At 33.3% G+C, this 23825-nt stretch overlaps 2 protein-coding genes across 5 annotated transcripts in view; both read left to right on the top strand.

Moving 5' to 3' along the window:
* The first annotated feature begins 2651 nt into the window (after positions 1-2651).
* The window catches only part of LOC105217323 (uncharacterized), a 111460-nt gene continuing 90286 nt past the window's right edge, over positions 2652-23825 (top strand). The window contains exons 1-2 of one of the 2 annotated variants that reach the window (XM_054228280.1): positions 2652-2897; positions 11604-12535. In XM_054228280.1, the coding sequence (XP_054084255.1) occupies positions 12086-12535 (450 nt within the window). In that variant the 5' untranslated portion in view covers positions 2652-2897; positions 11604-12085. The remainder of the gene's footprint in view (positions 2898-11603; positions 12536-23825) is intronic. The other variant, XM_054228281.1, reaches the window with a different exon arrangement.
* LOC128920568 (uncharacterized) lies at positions 13126-22618 on the top strand. 3 transcript variants are annotated; one of them, XM_054228282.1, is made up of 2 exons: positions 13126-13616; positions 21560-22618. In XM_054228282.1, the coding sequence occupies exon 2, from the start codon at positions 21562-21564 to the stop codon at positions 22165-22167; it is 606 nt and encodes a 201-aa protein (XP_054084257.1). In that variant the 5' UTR covers positions 13126-13616; positions 21560-21561; the 3' UTR covers positions 22168-22618. The 3 variants fall into 3 exon arrangements, with proteins under 3 accessions (XP_054084257.1, XP_054084259.1, XP_054084258.1); XM_054228284.1 differs by having other exon boundaries at positions 13126-14227; XM_054228283.1 differs by having other exon boundaries at positions 13126-14231.

Here is a 23825-nt window from a genome sequence, read left to right as displayed (position 1 = left end):
AAGTAAATAAATGTTTTTACGAAATTTTCGAGTATAATAATTCGGCCAAAGATCTTTTCAAGGTCTAGAGAGTGATACATCGGTAAGATAATTCGATACCAATAATTTCCCATGTCAAATCTCTAAATTTTATTTTATGTTAAATGTAGCTGAAAAAAGCAGTTTTAGAAGAAATTCTTCTATTCTTCATCAACGCTCGTAGTTACATCGAGAAAGGGGAAATTTCTGTATATGAATATCGCCACTAGAAAATGTTAGATTTCAGAGAATTCTCTTAACTCAATTATTATTAGTCATCCTCTATATAATGGTGTAGCGAAATAACAAGGGATTATCCCAGAGTAGAAACTTTCATTTAATGTAAGTATTGGGTAGCTGAGCGTTTCATTACGCATAATTGGAAGCTTAGTCTCAACAATAATTACAGTTTTTAGGCTATTCTAGAACTGTTCAAGCAGAATGATCTGTATTGTAATAAAACAGTTAATTTAATGTTTTGAAATCTTAAAAACAAATCGAAATAGTGAAAAGGTGTTATGAACTTAAGGTATCTCAAAATTACTTAATTTGGTCCCGCTTTATATTACAATAGTAAACATATATCATGATAAGAGCCATATGGGTGCTAAATGAATTGACGATCTACATGGACAGTTGAATCTGACGCAATCTCAGCAATCACTGAGACAATACTACTACTTGCTTGACTCTTCAAAATCAGAGTGCATCGTACGAGATCTACTATATAGGTATTTTTTTCGATAAAGTTCTCTGGATCAATGTGAGGTGGAATCATTTTCCAGCATTGTTTTTGACATGCCCACTTTTGTTATTCAAATGTCTCACTCTCTTTAGGTACCTAAGTGAATTATCTACTTTAATTAGTCATCCTATACCGTTTTCGAACATGAGTTACTTGATCAATTAACCGGCCTTTCCTCGATTAAAGCGCTGATTTAGATCGATATACCACAAAAAAAAGTATTGTACTACATTAATATTTAATTGAATACAAATTGAGTTGAAACTGAAATGCTGCACTACGGGTCCACGAAATTTGGTTGTAATTATTGATAAAATAGTAATCAGCTGATGAAGCTTACCAACATCTTATGAACAGAAAAAAAAACAAAATTGTATGACAGCTGATCGTTAATCGAGTAGCCGGCTGTGCGAAAGGGAAAAACTGTTTTTCTAAATTATAACCTCAATGTGTTAATTTGGCCTGTGCGAAAGGGCTATTAGATGTTTTGTGACCAACTCAATATATGAGAAATTATTGCAGCACAAAGTAGATACATATGTAGATTGTAGGTGTGATCTCTCAACTAGGAATTTGTCGTAATAACATTGTTTTATCCTAGTCTCTTGGGATGAACCTATAATAATATCATGAAATGGTAATTGAGAATATGTTTTGCATAACTTGGCGATTGGAAATGATAATCTTCTATTAGAACTCTGATAAAACTGATTCGAAGAACAATTTGATAGCATCATAACGGTATTTATATATGTATGTATGTATATATATATGTAAGATGAAGTCTCTTCAGCCTAACCTACCTATATTTTTTGTTGCTGCTGTCACGGGCCTTCATTTGTAGCTACTATATTTGTATGCTTATTAGGAAAAGATTTTAACAAAAACAAAAAATACAAATTAACAATTATTTATATTATAGCTTTATGAATTTATTAAATGTTAGTATGTTAGCAGCATCCAAAAGATTTTAAAAAGAGATGTGGGCGTTCAAATTGAGAGTAATTGCGATTGTCGCACACATACATACATATCTACACTATACTATATAATTATGCGGTATATATGTTTGTATGTATGTGTGTATGTATTTAAAGACATTTACGTCTGCATTCCCATAGCAACTCTTACATAAGAGCAGCGCTTCAACCAGTTATGCAGCTATGCTCTGCTCAGCACGGCTTTGCACTGTTATTTCCAATGCCGCCATGAAATTCGAGAATAAAAGTTAAATAACCTGATTTCGAAGCAAGGTTTGCCAAGCACAAGAAGGAATACCAAAACAAATGAAATGAAAAGCAACAACAACAAAAAACGATTATTTTTGAGCCAAGCGCATTTTGAGTGTGTATGTGTGTGCGTGTTTACCGGCTCGCATACATTGGCGTATGACCTAGGCGCAACAACACACTAATAAAATACCGGGAAATACTGGGAAATATTTAATAGCAAGCGAACATGTTCGCTCGCAACATGTTCACGCACTTTCGAACAGGTTCGTTGAATTATGTGCGTCGATTTGTAGAAATTCCGATGCATTCGCCAAAATACTGGGCTTCGTACAAATGTATACCGTAGATAGTATTTTGTATCTGTGCAGTACACTAACAAGCATACATACATACAGACAACAACAAACTCCGGTTGCGCGTTGTGTTGCGTCGCTGGCTCGACGCTGTTGGACCGATTTCACACAGGCAATTTTTGTTGCGGCAATTCTTAACTTTATAGGAGAGGGGGCGACGAAGAGAGGAGAATTTCTCTCTCTTTCGCTTCCCTTGGTCGCCCCCTCTCCTATAAAACTAAGAATTGCCGCAACAAAAATTGCCTGTGTGAAATCGGTCTTGGGGCTGCTCATGGCTCACTCGCTTGTCTGAGTCTGTCTGTCTGGCCGTCTGCTTCGCATGTAGGGGCTACAGCGCCGCCAAAGTAGTCAACAACGAACAGCACTCGTGGATAGTTGTTTGCTTGCGGTATTTTATAATAAATTTTTTTCGAAAATTTCTCGGCGTAAACTAAAGTAAACTGAGCAGAGATTTGATTTGTTGTTTATGAATACGGTTAGGAAATACGACAATAACGCGAGTGCGAAACGGCAAAAGTGAAAAGTGTATTTTGTTATTTTATTTAAATGGTAATTGAGAAATTAGAATTAGTAAAAACAACAACAAAAAAAAACAAAAAACAACGGTACAACTTGCCTTTTTAAGAAATTATTGCTCTAGAAGGCAAACTAACAGCAATTGATGTGTGTGTGTGTACGAGTATGTGTGTCCATTTGTTAATGGGAACGATTTGATTAAAAGGCTGATAGAAGTGATTGAATATTTGTGTGGCAAAAGTGTTGATTGCAGCGTAGTATCACTTGCATACTTGCTCTTTACATACGAACAAGAGCGTTGGCTGCAAGTGGTGCGTAAATGCAGAGTTGGAACTGTAATTGAGTGTTTGCATTAAGAATTAAGCTATGAACAGGCGATTAGTGAATGAGCAAGAAATTTATTAACAAAAAACTTCTATGGATTGAAAATATTACAAATGAAATAAGCGTGATTTGAACTCCTTTGAGTACATTTTTACATATATATATAGGTTAAAAAGACTCTATAAAATAAATAATAAAAAAAGTTATTAATTAAATGAACAAACATTCTAATTTAATCTGCAAATGTGAAATGAAAATATTATAATAAATGAGCATAATACAGTTGAACTTCCATAACTCGAACTTCAACAACTCGAAGTTCTCCATAATTCGAACTATTGAATTGGCAATAGAAGTCAAAATTCATACAAATTACCTTCTGTAACTCGGAGGTCTCTATAACTCGAAATTTTTTTTGTGGATTATGGTGATTCGAGTTAGAGAAGTTCCACTGTATTTTATTGGAATACTAGAATAGCTACTAAAATGCATGTATGACATACGAGAATTAATAATCTGATTGGAATTTTGTTTCTCAAAGACTTTGTGCCGTTTGTTGACACCAATTTACATAAGAGAAACAAACAAAATATTTATGCAATTTCTAGTTCTTTAGTTTGCAGCAAAAAATTCAACCAAAATCCCACCAGTCTAATTCTAATTTAAAATTGTTTACTGCATCAGAAACCTTACAAAATTGTACACTTTTGAGATAACGCTAAATTACAGTATTTGCTTTAGGGAAAAAATATTTTTTCTTAAAATTTTTTTGTTAAAAATCTACTACTATTTTATCGAATTTATATATAACATATTAAATAAAAGAAATGTCTGACTATATGTATGAATACCGCTTTTCAATGAAACATCAAGTTTTCTAGTTATTTTACAATAAAATTTAATTTTTCAATTTTCTTGATAAGCAAATCTCACTCAAAGCAAGGGGTGGCGAACTTCCTTTACTCGACTTTGGTGCGTAACTACTAAGCGTAACGGCTTTTCAAACTTACAACTTCAAATGAATGACATGGCTTTTATCAAGAATTTCCGATATATCATATTTATTTTTTTAAATCACCGTTATAACGCAAATATTTGAAGTTATAAAGTTAATTCACACATTTTCAATAAATACTCACTGTTGACTCTACGTTTATTCTAGTTATGATATATAGTATTCTAATTGGATTTCACTAATTCCCGATTTTGTTGGAAAAGGTGGTAAAATAAATTGAATGAGCTGTAAAAAATCGTAATTGGTAACTGAAAAATCATTATTTTCGATTTTTTATTAAATAATTCCTATGAAATTATTGTCCAACCTGTGAAAAAAAGACTTAGGTCTCAGCTTCATATCAAGCCTTAAACTTTGAATTATGATAAATTAAACATTAGTCAACAATAATATCTTAATTTTCACAAGATTTTTACAGATTTATTGTCTTCGTAGTCAATTTTATTCAATCTATGAATAATATATAATAGTATAAGCATGTTCTATGATTAATTAATTCTGATGTTGATTAATTTTCTGCACTCTTTTACATATTTATAGTCCTTAAGTTGATATCCAAATACAGTTGGACTTCCATAACTCGAACTTTAACAACTCGAAGTTCTCCATAAATCGAACTCTTGAATTGGCAATAGAAGTAAAATTTCATACAAATTCCTATCCGTAACTCGGAAGTCTCACTAACTCGATTTTTTTTTTAATTTATAATGAATCGAGTTAGAGAAGTTCAACTGTTGTTTGTGACATTCAGCATATGTATAGTTTCTCAGAATATTATTTACAGTTCCCAAGATCAGAAATATGTATATTTGAGTTCAAGTTGAGAACTATAGGTTTCTTAAATTGGGAAACTTTGTCTTAAATAAATGTGATCTTGGGTTGAAATGAAACGTTTCTTCATCTGATGACCTATTTGGAATAGGGTTCTACGATTTGAGAAACCGGAAGGTGTTCAATTTGAGCTTTAATTTGAATTTCTAAATGTGTAGTGAGATCAATTTATTTATCTATCAATATTCAAGAATATGGAAACTAAAAACAACTTAACATGATCCATGACAATATTCTCGATCGAATTTTTCATAAAACTTTTGAGCAATATATGTAAAACTTATAAATAAAGTTTGTATTACTCTCAACCTCGATATTTAACACTAATACACATGAGTAGGAGCGTAAATGGTTCTCCGGTTTGTTGAAAGTATGGAATATTTAAAGAAATATTTTCACAGGTTGGTGACTTTTTGGTTTTTTAAGATGCTGCTAGATACTAAGATATATGTAAAGTTCAAACGAATCCAGTGTAAATTGTCGAGTTACAAGTTTTAAAATATTTTAAAAATGTAATAGCCTGAAATGAAATTTTAATCTTTTTGCAGTTAAATTTTTTAACAAAATGTAAATATATATGATACCATTTCTTTTATTCAGTAACAAAATAACTATTTAATTTGCAATCAATCTTTCATATATTAAATTTTAAATTTTTTTTTTTTTTTAATTGTTGTGATAATTTCAATATTTTTCCTTTATAAAATTTCATTATATTTTAAATAACATGTTTTGTAGGTTATGTCTGTATTTCGATGTACAATAAAATTTCAAGTATTTTTTTTTAAGTTATTAAAATTGTGTTTTGACGAAATACAAAAAAAAAAAATAAATGTTTTTGTATATAAAGATAATTAATTTTCTCTAGGGTCAAGCACTGGTCGATTAAATCGATTTTTTAATATCGATCTTGGACATTTGTATCAACATTAACCCAACAAAATATTTTTAGAGAACTTATTCTCAACTGAAAATGTCACTTTTTGAGCCGAATTCTCGACATTTGCGGGAAATTTTGCTTTTCTTTTTTAATTCCAAGAAAAAGTGCGGCTGAGGCTCATCGTGAAGTGAAAGAAGCCTTAAATTTACAAAAAAAAAAAACGGCGGTAGCAAAGTTGTAGACCCATTATTTATAACTAAAATTTAATTTTATAAAGTTTTTTTTTTTTTTTGTTATTTATTTATTAAATTATTTTTTTCCACAAAACTTTATACATATTAATATACAATATATTTTTTTTAATTCGGTTATTATATTTTTGTGAATGTTTTACATATAGATAATGGATTCACAAATTTCTACTGTAGGTTATATAAGTACATAGCATTTATATATCAGAAATTATTTCATTTAAATCTTTTTAATAGTAAAACAACATAAAAACATGATTAACTTAAAAAATATGTTTCTGTAGTTTTACTATAAATTATTTAAAAGTTTAAATTCTTTTACTTTTTTGTTTTCATTAAATACTTTTGTGTGAATTTGAATTTTTGCAATTCAGAATCTTGGAAAAATATAAAAATTAAGATAAGGAAATTTAAATTATAAAATTTATTATTTTCCAGAATTTTATGAATATTTTGTAAGTTAATTATAATACAAAAATATATTAATATTATATGTACATATTTAGACAACTTTACAATGCCCCAAAACTTAACACCTTTTCAAACAGAATTTCATTGTTCACAGTTCTTCATAAGCTTTCCAATGAATCAGTTGGCTATTAGGCGGTTTTAAAGTGATTTTTATATTTTTTACAAATTGTTTGTTTCCCTTATAAAGAACGACGTTTGTGTTGAAGGAAGCGCGCCGTATGACATGTTTGGAATTGTAAGCGAAAAATATTGAAATTCCATATGTGTTGCCACCAACACGCAACAACAAATGCTTGAGTGGCATAGAATGCATATGCAAAGTGATAAACATACAGAAAATATATTTATAAATACATATTGTTTAACTTTATACACACATAATTACATATGTACATATGTGCATGCAGTTAAAGACAATTAATGGCGAAAAGTAGTAAAGAATTTCAATAATAAACACACATACAAGCATACACTTAGAAGGTAAGCCACATAAAAGAAAGAACAATTGTGCGAATCAGCAGGCAGAAGAATGCGTTTTGCAACAACAACAACAACAACAACACAACCACCCACAAACAGTCATATGAACATTTAAATATTAACATGCTTGCCATCATTTAACGCTCAACATACATACAGCCATAAGCTTATATGTATGTATATGTGAGTGTGTGTATGTATTTGTGCTGCGCGCATAAACACACTGAGCGTTGAATTATTGGACAGCCAGTAAACCTCCGAGAATGTTGCTCAATGTGCAGCGAACTGAAGCATGAACGGCTGACTGCATTTATGTTTGAGCGTATGTATGTATGTGTGCGCGTGTGTGCGCAAATCTCTGAAGGCGAAGCATGGGCTTGCATTGCGAAGATAGTTGGAAAAGCAGATAAGAAAAAATGTTGTGCAGAAAAAACAGCAATAATAACAAAAACAACACCAAAATTTAACAACAACAACAATAAAAAGTGAACAAACAACAACAACAAAATTGACAGCAACAACAAGAAACACCAAAAATTACAAAAACAACAGAAATTGTCAGAAAAAAAGTAAAAAAAACGCAGATTATGCAGCATGGAAATCATACATATATACATATGTACATATATACTTCTATGAATGCATACATATGTATAAGTACTTGCTGCCAACAATTTTGAAGACAGCTCAATATGAAGAAGAATATCGAAAATGATATACTACACACAAGTATAGCGCAATGGCTAAAGAAGCAGCAAACTCGCTTGTATGCGAAGAAGACTTGTTTTTTAGGCCTGTCTGTCTGCTGGTGGCACAGCACAGCACCATGCCCATATCAAGCAAGCACATATACTCATGAAACACACATACACACACACATGTACATATTAACCATATCAGTTCGCTTGTTTGTAAGCACATTGTAGCATTACTTGTTTCTTGAGACCGTTCCATGGTGTTGTAAAACCGGTTCTGCTAATCAATGGAGCTCTAATGATCGCTGCAATTGTCTGTGAAGCGATTTTTGTTTGAATGAAGAATAAGAAGAAGAAGAAAAAAGAGTTAATACGCCTTTTGTTGTTGTTGGCATTAAAGTAACAAGACAAACAAACAAACATAACAAGAATTCCTTAAGTTTAGGTAGTAAATGTGGCCATATAAGAATGCTAGGCATATGAAAGCAGTCATAAGCTATGACTTAAGCAATTGTCTGTATTACAATACATTATGTATATGAAAATTAATTTTTGGCACGTTTTCAAGCGTAAGTCGAAAGCTTCGTTTGATTTTCATAATACTTCTTTGACTTTAACCATTTGCGGTGGCCTAATATTGCTTAGTTGCTGTTAATATAGACAAAGCAGTGTCATTGTTTTAGTCATAACACATAAGTTGTTGTACAACAATGGTTTATTAGGCATAAATAATATTTTTTATAGATTTATTTGAAAAATGTCATAACGGTATTTTGTTAAACTTTCACATAAGATATATGACATTCCATATAAAGTGTATGATTTTTGATTGAAAGTTTGGTACAGTTATTTTGCGGACCATATTATTAGTAGGATTTTGTCTTTCCTTTTCCTTTTTATTTGTGCTAAGAGAAAATATGGGTGTAACCGAACATTTTATACTCTCGCAATTTATTTATTTAACTTTATTTATATTATATAATACACAATTTTACCCACATATTCGTCATATATATTGTATAAAGTCCATTGAAAGTTGGAAACCATAATATTAGGTTAGAAGCACCGAGGTCCTCGTGTTCGATATATGGGGCCTTAAAAACCTATGGCCCGATTGCGGCGATTTTTAGAATGGGGCTGCCACACTATAAACATAGTATTTGTGCAAAGTTCTGCGCCGATATCTTCACTAGTGCTTACTTTATATATTGTAAAGTAAACGATTCAGATTGTCTTCAAAGTTCTGGTATATAGGAAGTAGGCGTGGTTGTGAAGCGATTTGGCCTATGTAAGAAAACTATTACAAACCAAGTTTCATTGAAATCGGTCGAGTAGTTCCTGAGATATGGTTTTTGACCCAAAAGTGGGCGACGCCACGCCCATTTTCCATTTTGTGAAAAAATCTGAGTGCAGCTTCCGTCTGCTATTTCTTATGTGAAATTTAGTGTTTCTGACGTGTTTCGTTAGTGAGTTAATCCACTTTTAGTAATTTTCAACCTAACTTTTGTATAGGAGGTGGGAGTGGTTGTGATCCGATTTCTTTCATTTTTGGACTGTATTAGGAAGTTGCTAAAACAACGACTTCAGAAAGTTTGGTTTATATAGCTCTATTGGCTTGCGAGATATGTATAAAAAACTTAGTAGGGGGCGGGGCCACGCCCACTTCCCCAAAAAAATTACATCCAAATATGCCCCTTCATAGTGCGATCCTTCTTACCAAATTTTATTTCTATAGCTTAATTTATAGCTTAGTTATGGCACTTTATGTGTTTTCGGTTTTCGCCATTTTGTGGGCGTGGCAGTGGACCGATTTTGCTCATTTTCGAAAGCAACCTTCCTATGGTGCCAAGAAATAAGTGTGCCAAGTTTCATCAAGATATCTTAATTTTTACTCAAGTTACAGCTTGCACAGACGGACGGACGGACGGACGGACAGGCAGACATTCGGATTTGAACTCCACTCTTCACCCTGATCACTTTGGTATATATAACCCTATATTTAACTCGTTTAATTTTGGGTGTTACAAACAACCGTTATGTGAACAAAACTATAATACTCTCTTTAGCAACTTTAGTTGCGAGAGTATAAAAAGTACCTTTCAAAGCCCTTAATATGGTATCTAAATACTTTATTAACATTTAAAAAATTTTGTAAATAGAAATTAAAACTTTATTTAAAGATTTTAGATTTAAAGTTTTCTATATATGAAGAAGATATTCTATATCTATTCTGTAACATCTTTAAAACTAACAATGAACTTCATTACAAAAGCATAAGATAGATTATAAATGTTTAACAAATATATTACAGAAATAATATAAAATTGTATAATTGCTTTAGAATAGAATATAATAGAATAGAATTGTATGAATTTACGTGATTTAAATTTTAAATCGAAATTTCTTTTAAAAAATAATCAAATTCTGATTTACATATATTTTAGAAAATTTCATTAATATTCGTCTCAGACAGCACCCTTAATTGAGTCAATTAAATTAACCGGGCCTTGCTTAATTAAATCGTTTATTTAGATCGATTTACCATATAAATCTTATTTTACTACATTAATTCAAAATCGAATACAAATCGAGTTGAAACTGGAAACCAACTCAGCTGTGTTTATTTATAAATTAGCAATACCGATAGTTGTCCTCGCTGGAAATTTGGTAGTGATTACTGATAAAATTGCACTCTAAATGTATAAAAGCTGATCGTTAATCGAGTAGCCGGTTGTGCGAATGGTAAAAGCCTTCTCAATTATAATCTTAATGCATTAAATTATTTTGGCTGTGCGAAAATGCTATTAACCCAAAATTTGATAATTGACTACATTAAAGCGTAGTTTGCAATGTAAATCTCATTCTTATGCCATGAGACAGAAACATTTTCCAGAGGCAAATACCCTCTACAGGCTAACTATTAATTCGTCAAGCAGATCCTTGAAGCTTTCAAATTAATAAATATAATGTTTGTGTACACCATTATCTCTTAGTCGTCATCGAAAATCGATCGGAAAAATCTATTTTATTCGAAGTAATATCTCTCTATATCTTCATGTTATCGTCTAGAGTTAAAGAGAACTTTAATTGAGACACAAAGACTCGCTCTTACTACTGTTTAATTTCATATAATTAAAGAAATGTCGAATGTAATATTTCTTATACTAGAACAATATACATATATGTATATGACATGGAAAGTCATATTTTATACAATAAAGTCCATCATGTTGTGACCTCTAACTCGATTTATTATTTAAAATTTGTATAACTTTAGATCGATCGTGATTGAAGTCACAATTTATAATAAAATTTTTTTTAGTACTCTAGTATATAATATTTATATAATTTGTAATAAGTTCAAGGTAAAATATATTGCCTTCTCCTGTCTATATATTATGAGCCTAGCTTAATAATTTTTTTCAGTTTGAATATACAATATCTAAATTGTCGTTATTTTACAGACGGAATTCTTATAAATTTAACTTCGATTGATTTACAATGTTCGACAATCTCCAACGATTATTGAATTATGGCAACGTTGCAATATTTTTTTGTGATTTTTAAAAATAATTATTGTAAATCTTGTGCAAGTCTTGCTACAAAATATATGTTGACATTTGCATTTGAAAGTTTAGAGAGCTCTATATATACAATATTTTTTGAGTTTCAGACACAAATATTTCACACAAAGACATACATATTTTTTAACATAACCTTAATTGATTCTATAATGTTTTATAGATATATATTATTTTTAAATTAATTTTGAATTATTTTCTTTCTTTGCAGGAAAACAGTGAAAGTGATTTCAGAGGAATAGAAATTGTTTTTCACCTTAAATAAATAAGTAATAAAGAAATAAATATTATAAAATATAGTGAGAAGCGGTAAAACGTATTGATATTAAAGAGTATTATAAGTATTAATTAAAGTAATTAAATTAAATTAATCAACGAAACAAATTCTATTAGTAAATATAATTAAAATAATATTAAAAATAAATAATATTTGAAATCAGTTAGAAAATCAACGAAAAATCAATTAGCAACAAACCTTAAACATAATTAGTATACAAATAAATAAAAAATATATAAATTAACCAGCAAAAAATATTTCTTGACCCAAACATAAATTACAAAAAAAATATATCAATACAAACTGGTGTGAAAGCAAATACCCAGTAATCGCGCACAATTACCACAATACCGCGATTAAAACTTAAATACACTTGAATACGTTTTGTGAGATTCCAGTGAAAATTCCAACCGAAAATGCTCGTCACCTCCAACAACAACACTGCGAACAGCAACAGCTACAATCAGCACAGCAACAGCAGTCACAGCATGACTACAACCAATTCGACGTCCACATCCACACCCACACCGGGCTGCTCCTCCACGTCGTCCAATCATACATTATTGGAACCAACCGCCGCCTGGGCACAACTGCCCAATGCAGGCAACTCAGCGTCTTCTTTGGCCGTCGCAGCGGCTGCTGTTGGTGGGCCAGGTGGTTCGCGGCCACCATCACGTGCGCCCTCGATTTTGGATAGCCCCACCTTGGCGCGCGTCGAACGTGCACGCTTACGCCTTGAAGCGACGACGTTGCAACAGCAGCAACAACAACATCAGCAAATGTACTCGAATGGCAGTAGTAGCGGCAGCAATGCAACTACACTGAATAGGGAGGGCAGTTTGGAGCGGAGCATACTGGATCCGAAGGTAAGGGGGTGGCAGTTGTGTTAATTTGATTTGATTAATTTGATATTATTTATATTGAGATATTTATATTTTAATAAAACATTAAACTGTTTTTTTAATTCCTTTATACATATATTAGTCATAAGTGAGCTTGGCTCTCTTCAGATATATTTTTTGTATCTTAAGAACAGTGATTCACTTACATACAAAAATATAATATGCATGTAAATCTGATGTTGTCAGTTGGCTCCGCCAAGTATTAATTATCATAAAATATGTAGGCTCTTAAGCGATTTCTTATCTTCTTGGCAATATTTATGGAGATTAAGCTCATTTGTAGTGAGTGAGAAATGCGTGAAATTATTTTGACAGATGAATTCATAAAATGTAAAATATATTTTTGAAGATAAATGGAAAGAAATATTCAAATTCGGATAATTTTAGAAGAGTTGAACAAAATTAAAATTAAAATTAAAATTAAAATTAAAATTAAAATTAAAATTAAAATTAAAATTAAAATTAAAATTAAAATTAAAATTAAAATTAAAATTAAAATTAAAATTAAAATTAAAATTAAAATTAAAATTAAAATTAAAATTAAAATTAAAATTAAAATTTGTTCACATGACACAGCACCTTGTGACATCACCCGCACATCACATCACACACCACGCCATCAACACTCAGCACACACACAACACAGCGTAACAAACCACTCAGCACACACACAACCCAGCATAACAAACCACTCAGCATGCAACACAACAACCACACAATCACCAACGTTCATCTCATTTATTCAGCAAACAAGTTTACAAAAGGGATAGCCCACAACGGGATCGTCCTTCTTTTCGTTTTCGCCAGCGCCCTTAGTGGTTCGACCGATAAACCCGATCAACGTGAGAAATAGCCGTCCGCGACCGTGGTTTCGTGTGTGTGTGCAACGTCAAAGTGAATTTTTTAACCTTTTTCTTAACTGAATTAAACAAAATTATTATTGTGGGAAATAGAATTTAAAATTAAAATTAAAATTATAACGATATTGGAATCAGTGCGTTTTCTTTCCCCCTTTCACAGTGCGTTCAGTGTCCTCTACATTTACGTAAGTATCTAGTATATCTGGTGCATATACGTGAACAAATGGTCCTTCGAGCCTTTCGGAAAGGCACCTAAGGTAGAAAAAAAAAAAAAATACAAACCTCTAAAACAATAAAGTGACCAAATAAAGTGTAAAAGTCCAATCGAAATTGGACAAGTGATATAGTTGCAATAAGCAACCAACAAAATAAAAGTGAAATGAAAGTGTAAAACGACACAAAAAAAAAAAAAAGAAGTAATAGAACAAATAAAAGTGGGAAAAAGTGCATATGTTTATACAAACAAAAATATATATATATATCTACATATATTACAAGAAATTGCATACGTGACCAAATTTAACTAATTACAACAAACGGCAAGAAACAAACAAAAACAAAACTAACTATAAAGCACAAACTCGGGCGCGGGCGCGGTACAAAAAAAAAAACAACTTAACAAACACAAAACTAATACAAAAACAAAATAATACATAAGGAGAACACAGGAGTCTGCAAACAACGAGGGAGGAAAACACCATTTAACAAGGACAGCGCTGGACAAAAAACAAGAAAAGAGCATAAGCAACAATAACTATATGTATATACAAGCCCAAAAACCCTTGGCGGAAGAAAAGTGAGTCCGTTCCATTTTTTATATTACAAAAATTTTTGATTAAATTTCATGCACATATGTATGTAAATTACAGTTTGAGCGGTATTTCGGGACACCGTTATTTTATAACACGAGACTGTACTTAACAGCAAGTTCGGTTTATATATACGTAAAATAACTGATCAAAAAAGTACAGTCCTGCCGATTTGCTTAGTTTGTGTCTCTGAACACACCACTACATTATACAAAAAAAAAATAACCACAAAGCTTAAAAAGGTCAAGTATTACATGCTTGCAACTTTCTTGCGATACCCCTTGTGCTAAAAAATAGCAACAAGCAGGATCGTGCATAACAACCAAAGCAAAGGCAAAAAAAAAAAAAAAAAAAAGTCGTACTTACATACATATGAGCATATTCGCCGCGAAATCCATATATACATATTGCTAAATTTTTTACCCTTTAGAATATACATATATACCTATTTATATACACAACGTATGGTACATACATAAATGAACAAGTGAATTACATTACCTGCCTGGATGTTAAATTCGTGTCCCCAAACACACCAAAAAAAAAAAAAAACAATTTATAAGACAAGTATTCACTACTTGCAAATTCTCCTGCGATACCCCTTGAGCTTTAAAGCAACAAGCTGGATCGCTTACAATAATCCAACAAAGGCAGAAGAAAAGAATAAAAGAAAATAAAAATATTATAGCTCTAATTTCATTTATGTATGTACACATATGCCCTTAAACATATGACTCTCTCCCTTTGCTCATATATACATATTTACATACATACCTATACAAAGCTTATATACAGCTTCTCAGCGCTCTCATCAAAAGGTATTAATATAAATACCTTCCTACATACATATGTACATATATACTTGTCTTTCCTTACCCTTTATCTCATCATTTACATTGGATGATTATTAACTATCACCTATTACCAAATCTCTCATTTACTCTCTACAAAAAAAAAATTTTTTTTACATACATACCTACATTGTGTAAAACATACATACAAATACAAATTTATTTTTCCTGCGTTCGCGTCGAATGGTTGTCAATATATAAACACGTTTATACATAAATGCATTTCAGCACTTCTTCATATGTTATACATTACATATGTACATATATAATATAACAATTATACGAAGCTAAGTGATACGAACGAAACAAAAAAAAAAAACATACAAACATACATGCATAAAGCATATGCAAGCACATGCAAATAAAAAACATATAAACATTTTGCTTATTACGATTTTCCTTTCGTTCGCGTTCTCAACTTATTAGATACAAATATACAAATTAAGTGCGAGTGAACAAAGATAAAATAATTTGGTACACTGTAAAAAATTTTTTTTTTTCAGTCATATTTAATAAAAAAAAAAAAAAAAACACAATTTTGTTTTATTCTTATTATTATTTATGTGGTTTATGCGGAAATTATTATATATACTATAATTTAAAAGTCTAACATATAAAAATACAGCAAATAAAATCTGTAGTCAATGAATTATAAAAAAATTCTCAAATTTCAATAATCTTTAATTGTATTAAATTCAATTACTTATACGTTTTATTACAAGAAGAATTTTCAATTCATTTGGAATTTCAATAAATAATTCAATATTAAGCTAAAAGCTTCATATTCGAAACAAATCAAATGCAATCCGACAAATCAAAAGAGGTTAAACCAAGAACACCTATATCATTAGAAATTCCTAAAATGGCTGATGAAGATAAAACACAAGGCCCACCTGCAGAAGCTACACGCTCAAAGCAGAGTGTAAAACAAAAAAGATCAAAAGATCATTTATTATCAAAATTCATCAATGAAGGTGATACTTTTATAAGCTATTGCACAAGATTCAAAGCTTCCCCTATCGCTGACATCTCTGAATCAGTTTTAAAGGCAAAACTTGAAAGTGTCCACGAAATATGGGCACGCCTTCTGGCAGCGTACGATGCAGTAATTGAAGCTGACGACGCTGAACTCCCAGAAAACATAAAAGCTTCGGCGACAGCCAAATTAAATAATTGCCGTGATCAGAAAGAAATAATAAATGGAATGATAAGCGAACAATTAAATGTAATAAGGCCAAATAGCGCCACTACTCCCCCACCCAGAGTAGTCACAACAACAAAAGAAGACCTAGATAAAGGCATGTATCTAAATGTACCAACTTGTGATACTGAAGTTTTTACTGGATGTTATGAACAATGGCCGTCCTTCCGGGACATGTTCACAGCCCTTTACATAAACCATCCTAGACTTGCAGAAGCACAAAAGCTATTCCAACTAAGGTACAAGACACAAGGGGAAGCAGGCATTATCGTCAAGCAATTCGATATAAATGGCGACAACTTTAAGCTGGCTTGGGAAGCACTAGTTGAAAGATATGAAAATAAAAGGGTAATGATAGAAAATCCCATAAAAACTATATTACATTACCAAAAAATTAAACAAGAAACCAGCCAGGAATTTCAAAAATTTTACTCAACAGTGACTAATTGCCTGTCAGTGTTAAAAACACAAAATTCCCCCGTAGAATATTGGGACCATATGATAGTAACTATCTGTGCAGAAAAACTCCCTCAGGCTGCATTACTACGATGGGAACAATCACTTGACGATAGAAGAGCAATGCCCACATGGGACCAAATGAAAAAATTCCTCGCTGCTCAGTACGAGATAGCTGAGCGAATGGGCAGCCAAAATATGAATGTATCAAACCATCAAAATGAATCGAGTAAAAACTCGTTCAAACCTCAAGCCAGCAATAATATGCAATACAATAGACACGTTAATAAAAGCCATTCCTTCGTGTCAAATCAAAATAATCAACGGCAATCATTATGTGAAATTTGTAGGGGGGGTCATAAAATAAGATCTTGCGAGAGATTTAAAAAACTATCCGTTTCTGATAGGAACAATCTTGTCAGACAACACAAACTTTGTATCAACTGTCTGTCGAATGCTCATACGACTAAAGACTGTGAAAGCAAATTTAATTGTGTGTATTGTCAACGAAGACATCACTCATTGCTTCACATTACAAATTTTCAAACTATGAAGCAAAATCAGTTTCATAAAACCACAGGGTTAGTCGCTACGACTACATCAAACAATCCCGAAATTTCAAATCCCGAAAAAAGGGAAGAACAACCATGTTGCTCTAAAGCAGCAAAAATTCAAGCGCTTCATTCAGAAAATGAAAGCAAAATTCTGTTACCAACTGCGGTCATCACCATTGAACATAAGGGTGATTTATTCAAACTAAGAGCACTAATAGATCAAGGCTCTCAAAGATCTTTTATATCTTCAAAGGCTCAAAATCGGCTCAAACTGCCAATAAAACATTCAAATTTCCAAATTTCGGGAATGGGCGGAAGAATTATTCAAAATTCCAACAAAATATGCCCAATCACCATAGTATCTCCAAGTGCGGATATTAGAATAGATGCGCAAGCCATCGTTCTACCGCAACTAACAAATTTGCTTCCAAGCTATGAAATTAATAAAAAACACTGGGAAAAATGCTCACATCTCAAGTTAGCAGATCCCAACTGTCACACCCCATCACAAATCGACATATTATTAGGCAGTGACTTAATACCTCAAATAATTCTTGAAGGTATTGAGAAAATCTCCAATAAATTGTTAGCCCAAAATACAATCTTTGGGTGGATTATAAGTGGCCAAGTCACTGAAAAAATAAATTCTTTCACCACTCAAGTGGAAAATATCTCAAACGAGTATCTAAATAATGAACTTAAAAAATTCTGGGAAGTAGAAGAATTACCTCAGACTATCCAACCTTCAGAAGAAGACCAGGCATGCGAAGCCTACTACAAGTCCACAACAACAAGAAACGAACATGGTCGTTATGTTGTGCGACTACCATTCAAACCAACCTTTCCAGAAACCACAGCTTTAGGCCACTCTAGAATATCAGCCGTCCAGCAATTTCTAAGCCTGGAAAAAAGCCTGATAAAGAAAAGCGAGCTTAAATCAGCATATGACGATGTGATGTACGAATATCTTGATCTCAATCATATGGAAGAGACTGTACCATATGAAAAAGTATCTAAAGGTAGATATCTATCTTTTTATCTGCCACATCACGGGGTAATTAGACCAGATAAAATTACAACAAAAGTACGAGTAGTTTTCAATGCCTCGAAGAGTACTAGCTCAGGCAAATCACTCAATGATGTACTATACACAGGGCCAACGTTACAACCTGATCTCATGTTGCTAATTCTAAATTGGCGCATGTTTAAATACGTTTTCAATGGGGATGTAGAAAAAATGTATAGGCAAATTCTAGTACACGAAGATGACCAAGATTTTCAACGCATAGTCTTCCGCAAATCAAACAATAGTCCAATTAACGACTACAAACTCAAAACAGTAACCTTTGGCATAAATTGCGCACCCTACTTGGCCATTAGAACGTTACATGAAGTTGCAAAAACATGTGAACCAAACTTGCCTTTAGCATCTTCTGTGTTGCAAACACAAACATACGTGGACGACATACTATCAGGTAGCCACAGTATCCCATTAGCGTGCAAATCACTATCTCAAGTGATCAAAGCACTTAATTCAGCAGGTTTTCCCCTAAAGAAAATTACATCAAATCACCCCGAAATAATAAAAGATATAAAAAAGGAAGACTTATTAGATACAGATTTTCTTAAATTTGAAAAGGCTAGCACAACCAAAACTCTAGGGATTCAATGGAATGCGATAACAGATCAATTCTCATATACAATTGAGTCAATATCTGCAATGTCCGCCATTACAAAACGCCAAATACTTTCCTCGGTGGCAAAACTTTTCGACCCCGCAGGATGGCTTTCGCCAATAATGATTCAAGCAAAAATCCTCATTCAAGAATTGTGGCAAGATGGCACTGAATGGGATGAACAGGTAAAACCTGTACGTTTAACTAAATGGGTTCAATTTGCTAACAACTTACACACCATATCAGAAATTCGAATCCCTCGATGGGTTAACTTCACCCCTGACAGTAATGTAGAATTACACGGGTTCTGTGACGCCTCTGAAAAGGCATATTGCGCAACGGTCTACGTACGAACTCAGTACGATAGCAAAATATCTTCACATCTCTTGGTAGCCAAAGCCAAAGTTGCACCTTTGAAGACACTAAGCCTGCCACGGCTCGAACTGAATGGTGCTCTTCTGTTAGCAAAATTAATTTCAATAGTTCAAAACCATCTCAACTTAAATGATCACAAAATGTATCTTTGGTCAGACTCAGAAATAGTTTTAGCATGGTTAGAAAAACCACCATATACCTGGAAGACCTATGTATCTAATCGTATATCGCAAATCTTAGACTTAGTTGGCCCAGCCAAATGGCAACATGTTGCAAGTGCAGATAACCCCGCGGATCTTGGAACAAGAGGTTGTAAACCACTTCACCTCACCAGCACTACACTCTGGTGGAACGGTCCTACATGGCTAACAGAATCACAAGAGTTCTGGCCAAAGTCTCCTGCTCGGAATATAATACCGCCAGAAAGTCGGAAAATTGAAAATTTTCATATCACTCCCGAAGAGGATGATATTCTTCACCGATTTTCATCATTTCCTAGAGCACTAAGGGTAATCGCTTATATGCACAAATTTACCCAAAGACTTAAACAAAAAATAAAAGGAATACCAAATGACCCTTGCGTGCAACTAACGCATTCCGACTTGCAACATGCTAAAGTTAGTCTTATCACATACACTCAAACGCGCTATTTCAATCCAGAGAAGTCAAAGTTGCTTGAAAAACGACCTCTCGAACAGAGAAGCTCACTTCTCGTCTTAAACCCATTCTTGGACGCTAAGGGATTAATCAGGGCAAATGGAAGACTAGCGAACTCCAGCCTTAGTTACAACGAACGACATCCCATCATTATACCAGAGAAATCCCGTTTTACTCATCTATACCTAATATATCTCCACCAGCTTACAATGCATGGTGAGCATCGCTTGATGCAACAAATGGTCCGACAAGAATATTATATACCGCGACTAAAGCCACAAATAAAAAGAACGATCTTCACGTGTAAACAGTGTACTATGTACAAACACAAGATGCGTACTCAGATAATGGCAGCCTTACCACCTGAACGCTGCAATTATGCTCTCCCCTTTACCATCACTGGGGTTGATTTTGCTGGACCTTTCCAGATAAAGGCCTCAATGTTAAGGTCGTCCTCTTTTAGAAAAGGGTATGTGGCTGTCTTTGTATGTTTCACGACAAAGGCAGTACACCTGGAGCTATGTTCAGATCTGACTACTGCGGCTTTTCTTGCAGCATTTGCACGCTTTGTCGGACGACGCGGATTTCCTTCAAAGATAATGAGCGACAATGGAAAAAACTTTGTCGGAGCCCAAAGAGCCACAGAGAAGGAGTTTATAAACTTCATGAAAGAAGTCTCGCCTGAAATTGTCAATAAATATGCACCCCAAGGGATCGATTGGCAATTTATACCCCCATGTTCTCCACACATGGGCGGACTCTGGGAATCAGCAGTAAAAAGCTTTAAGTCCCATTTGAAGAAAACGGCAGGTAATCATAAATTCAATTATGAAGAGTTTACCACACTACTCGCTCGAATAGAAGCCGTACTCAATTCAAGACCCATATCACCCCTCTCGCAAGATCCCTCCGATTTCACCGCCCTCACGCCAGGCCATTTCCTCAGAGGAGCTCCTCTTCTCGCCATACCTGAGACAGAAGGAGACTCACTTAATTTAACAAATCGATGGGAAAGAATCAAGATTCTCCATCATGAATTCAGTCAAAGATGGAAGGAAGACTACCTCAAAGATCTTCATAAGAGACATCGTTGGAAGACCACCCAAAAGGAACCCAATGCGGGAGAATGTGTCATCATCCAGGACGAATGCCTACCTCCCACCGAATGGCGGCTAGGCCGCATCGAAAAGGTTCATCAAGGATCCGATGGTCACATAAGAGTTGTCGATGTACGAACGCAAACCGGCATATTAACTCGACCACTCGTTAAATTATGTTTTCTTCCAAACAACGAAGAACAACTTACACAAAAACCGCAAAATCAAACACAAATTTAATCAAAATTAATCAAAATCAATACCGCCAATTCACTCGCAAAATCCGAAAAACAATCGTTCACAATTCGTATACGCAAACAGAAATTCAAATAAGCGCGATTAGAATTAAGCAATATATATATACATACATACATGTATATATACACATACGCATCCACAATACTTTACACCAAACTATAAGTCAATTTTAATAAAATCTCATATTCCCATAGAAATGGATGTAGACGAGAGCCAGAACACCATCAAGACAGTGAGGTCCGAGATCGTGACACCCGTCCCAGCGCCGAGGACGCAAAGGGTTATGGGACCATCATCCGCCGCAGCAGCGAGGGATAGAGGTGAAGAACAGCCGATTGAGGATCAGGGGCCTCCACGCTGCAGTCTGTGCCATCGCCCACACGCTCTTAAGAGATGCCCCATTTTCCAGAGCATGAAGCCAGCACAACGCCGCCAGATCGCAAGAGCTCATGGGCATTGTATGACCTGCTTGGCAGACGACCATGCCACCAACGACTGCTGGGCCGACAGTATGTGCCAATACTGCCACCGACCACATCATACGATGTTCCACAGGTTTCCCAAACGAGCCGATACAGAAAATACAACTCGTATTCGTCGCAGACCACAACGCGATCTGGCCCAACGCAGAGGAGAGAATCACAACGAATACGTACAAACCACACGTTCGCGACCACGTTTGCGTCCACAGTTGCGAATCCCTCCGCCACGTCGAACTCATCAGTATAAGCAACGACGCTCAACGGGATTGAGGGCAGTAGTTAACACGTTACAACAGCTTCAGCGGCTTCTAGGCGATTAATCCGCCTAGGGGGGCCGGGATGTTCACATGACACAGCACCTTGTGACATCACCCGCACATCACATCACACACCACGCCATCAACACTCAGCACACACACAACACAGCGTAACAAACCACTCAGCACACACACAACCCAGCATAACAAACCACTCAGCATGCAACACAACAACCACACAATCACCAACGTTCATCTCATTTATTCAGCAAACAAGTTTACAAAAGGGATAGCCCACAACGGGATCGTCCTTCTTTTCGTTTTCGCCAGCGCCCTTAGTGGTTCGACCGATAAACCCGATCAACGTGAGAAATAGCCGTCCGCGACCGTGGTTTCGTGTGTGTGTGCAACGTCAAAGTGAATTTTTTAACCTTTTTCTTAACTGAATTAAACAAAATTATTATTGTGGGAAATAGAATTTAAAATTAAAATTAAAATTATAACGATATTGGAATCAGTGCGTTTTCTTTCCCCCTTTCACAGTGCGTTCAGTGTCCTCTACATTTACGTAAGTATCTAGTATATCTGGTGCATATACGTGAACAAAATTAAAATTAAAATTAAAATTAAAATTAAAATTAAAATTAAAATTAAAATTAAAATTAAAATTAAAATTAAAATTAAAATTAAAATTAAAATTAAAATTAAAATTAAAATTAAAATTAAAATTAAAATTAAAATTAAAATTAAAATTAAAATTAAAATTAAAATTAAAATTAAAATTAAAATTAAAATTAAAATTAAAATTAAAATTAAAATTAAAATTAAAATTAAAATTAAAATTAAAATTAAAATTAAAATTAAAATTAAAATTAAAATTAAAATTAAAATTAAAATTAAAATTAAAATTAAAATTAAAATTAAAATTAAAATTAAAATTAAAATTAAAATATTATAAATGTACAAAAATATAATGATAAAATAATATAAATATAAATGGAAACAATTTTGAACTGATATTAGTTAATTAGTTTTACGAAGCAATGCAGAGGGATAGTTGATTCCTAGAGGGATAGCTTTCAAAGCAACTGTCAAATTTAACAGCATTGTTTGACATTTATGTTCAGTTTACTTTGGCAAAACGAAAGTCAAAATCAAAAGTCTTAACAGAATAAAGCTTGAAAATCATATACATTTATGTTATGATGTGAGATTCCATTATTGTGGAATCTACAACAGGCATAACAGTGAATAAGTGAAATTGTCATATATTATTATATTTACAGGACTTGCTAGACCCAAAAAGTTACTGTCTGATGTGATTTGTAGTCCAAAGGCATAACTGGTCCATATTTCTGAAGATAGAGCCAATATTACCGCCAATAGTGAGAGCTTTCGACAAATAATTTGAGATTTTTTTGGCTGACTACTTCAATTGAATCTACTTTACTACTTTTTGTAAGGTTAAGTTAAGAAAATAGTCTATTCTATTAAACTAGGTAATACCAACCAGTTGGAAATGTAGTAGTATGATTAAAAATGTAGTGAAATATTGAACTGATTGGTTTCTTAGACGAGAATACGGAGGTTATATACCCGAATATCTATTCAAACTCTAAGGACAGAAAAGATCGTCGACTTCCATTTTTTGAAAGATAAAATAAAAGTTGTACATCCCTACAAAAATACATATTTTTCTTAAATTGCTAACAATGACAAAG

The sequence above is a fragment of the Zeugodacus cucurbitae genome, chromosome 3 (genome assembly GCF_028554725.1).
Source record: "Zeugodacus cucurbitae isolate PBARC_wt_2022May chromosome 3, idZeuCucr1.2, whole genome shotgun sequence".
NCBI lineage: Eukaryota > Metazoa > Arthropoda > Insecta > Diptera > Tephritidae > Zeugodacus > Zeugodacus cucurbitae.
This window is presented reverse-complemented; position numbering and strand designations above follow the sequence as displayed.

What these genes read in the sequence shown, in the direction of transcription:
- LOC128920568 (XM_054228282.1), top strand. Translation starts at nt 21,562, where the DNA reads ATGGATGTAGACGAGAGCCAGAACACCATCAAGACAGTGAGGTCCGAG.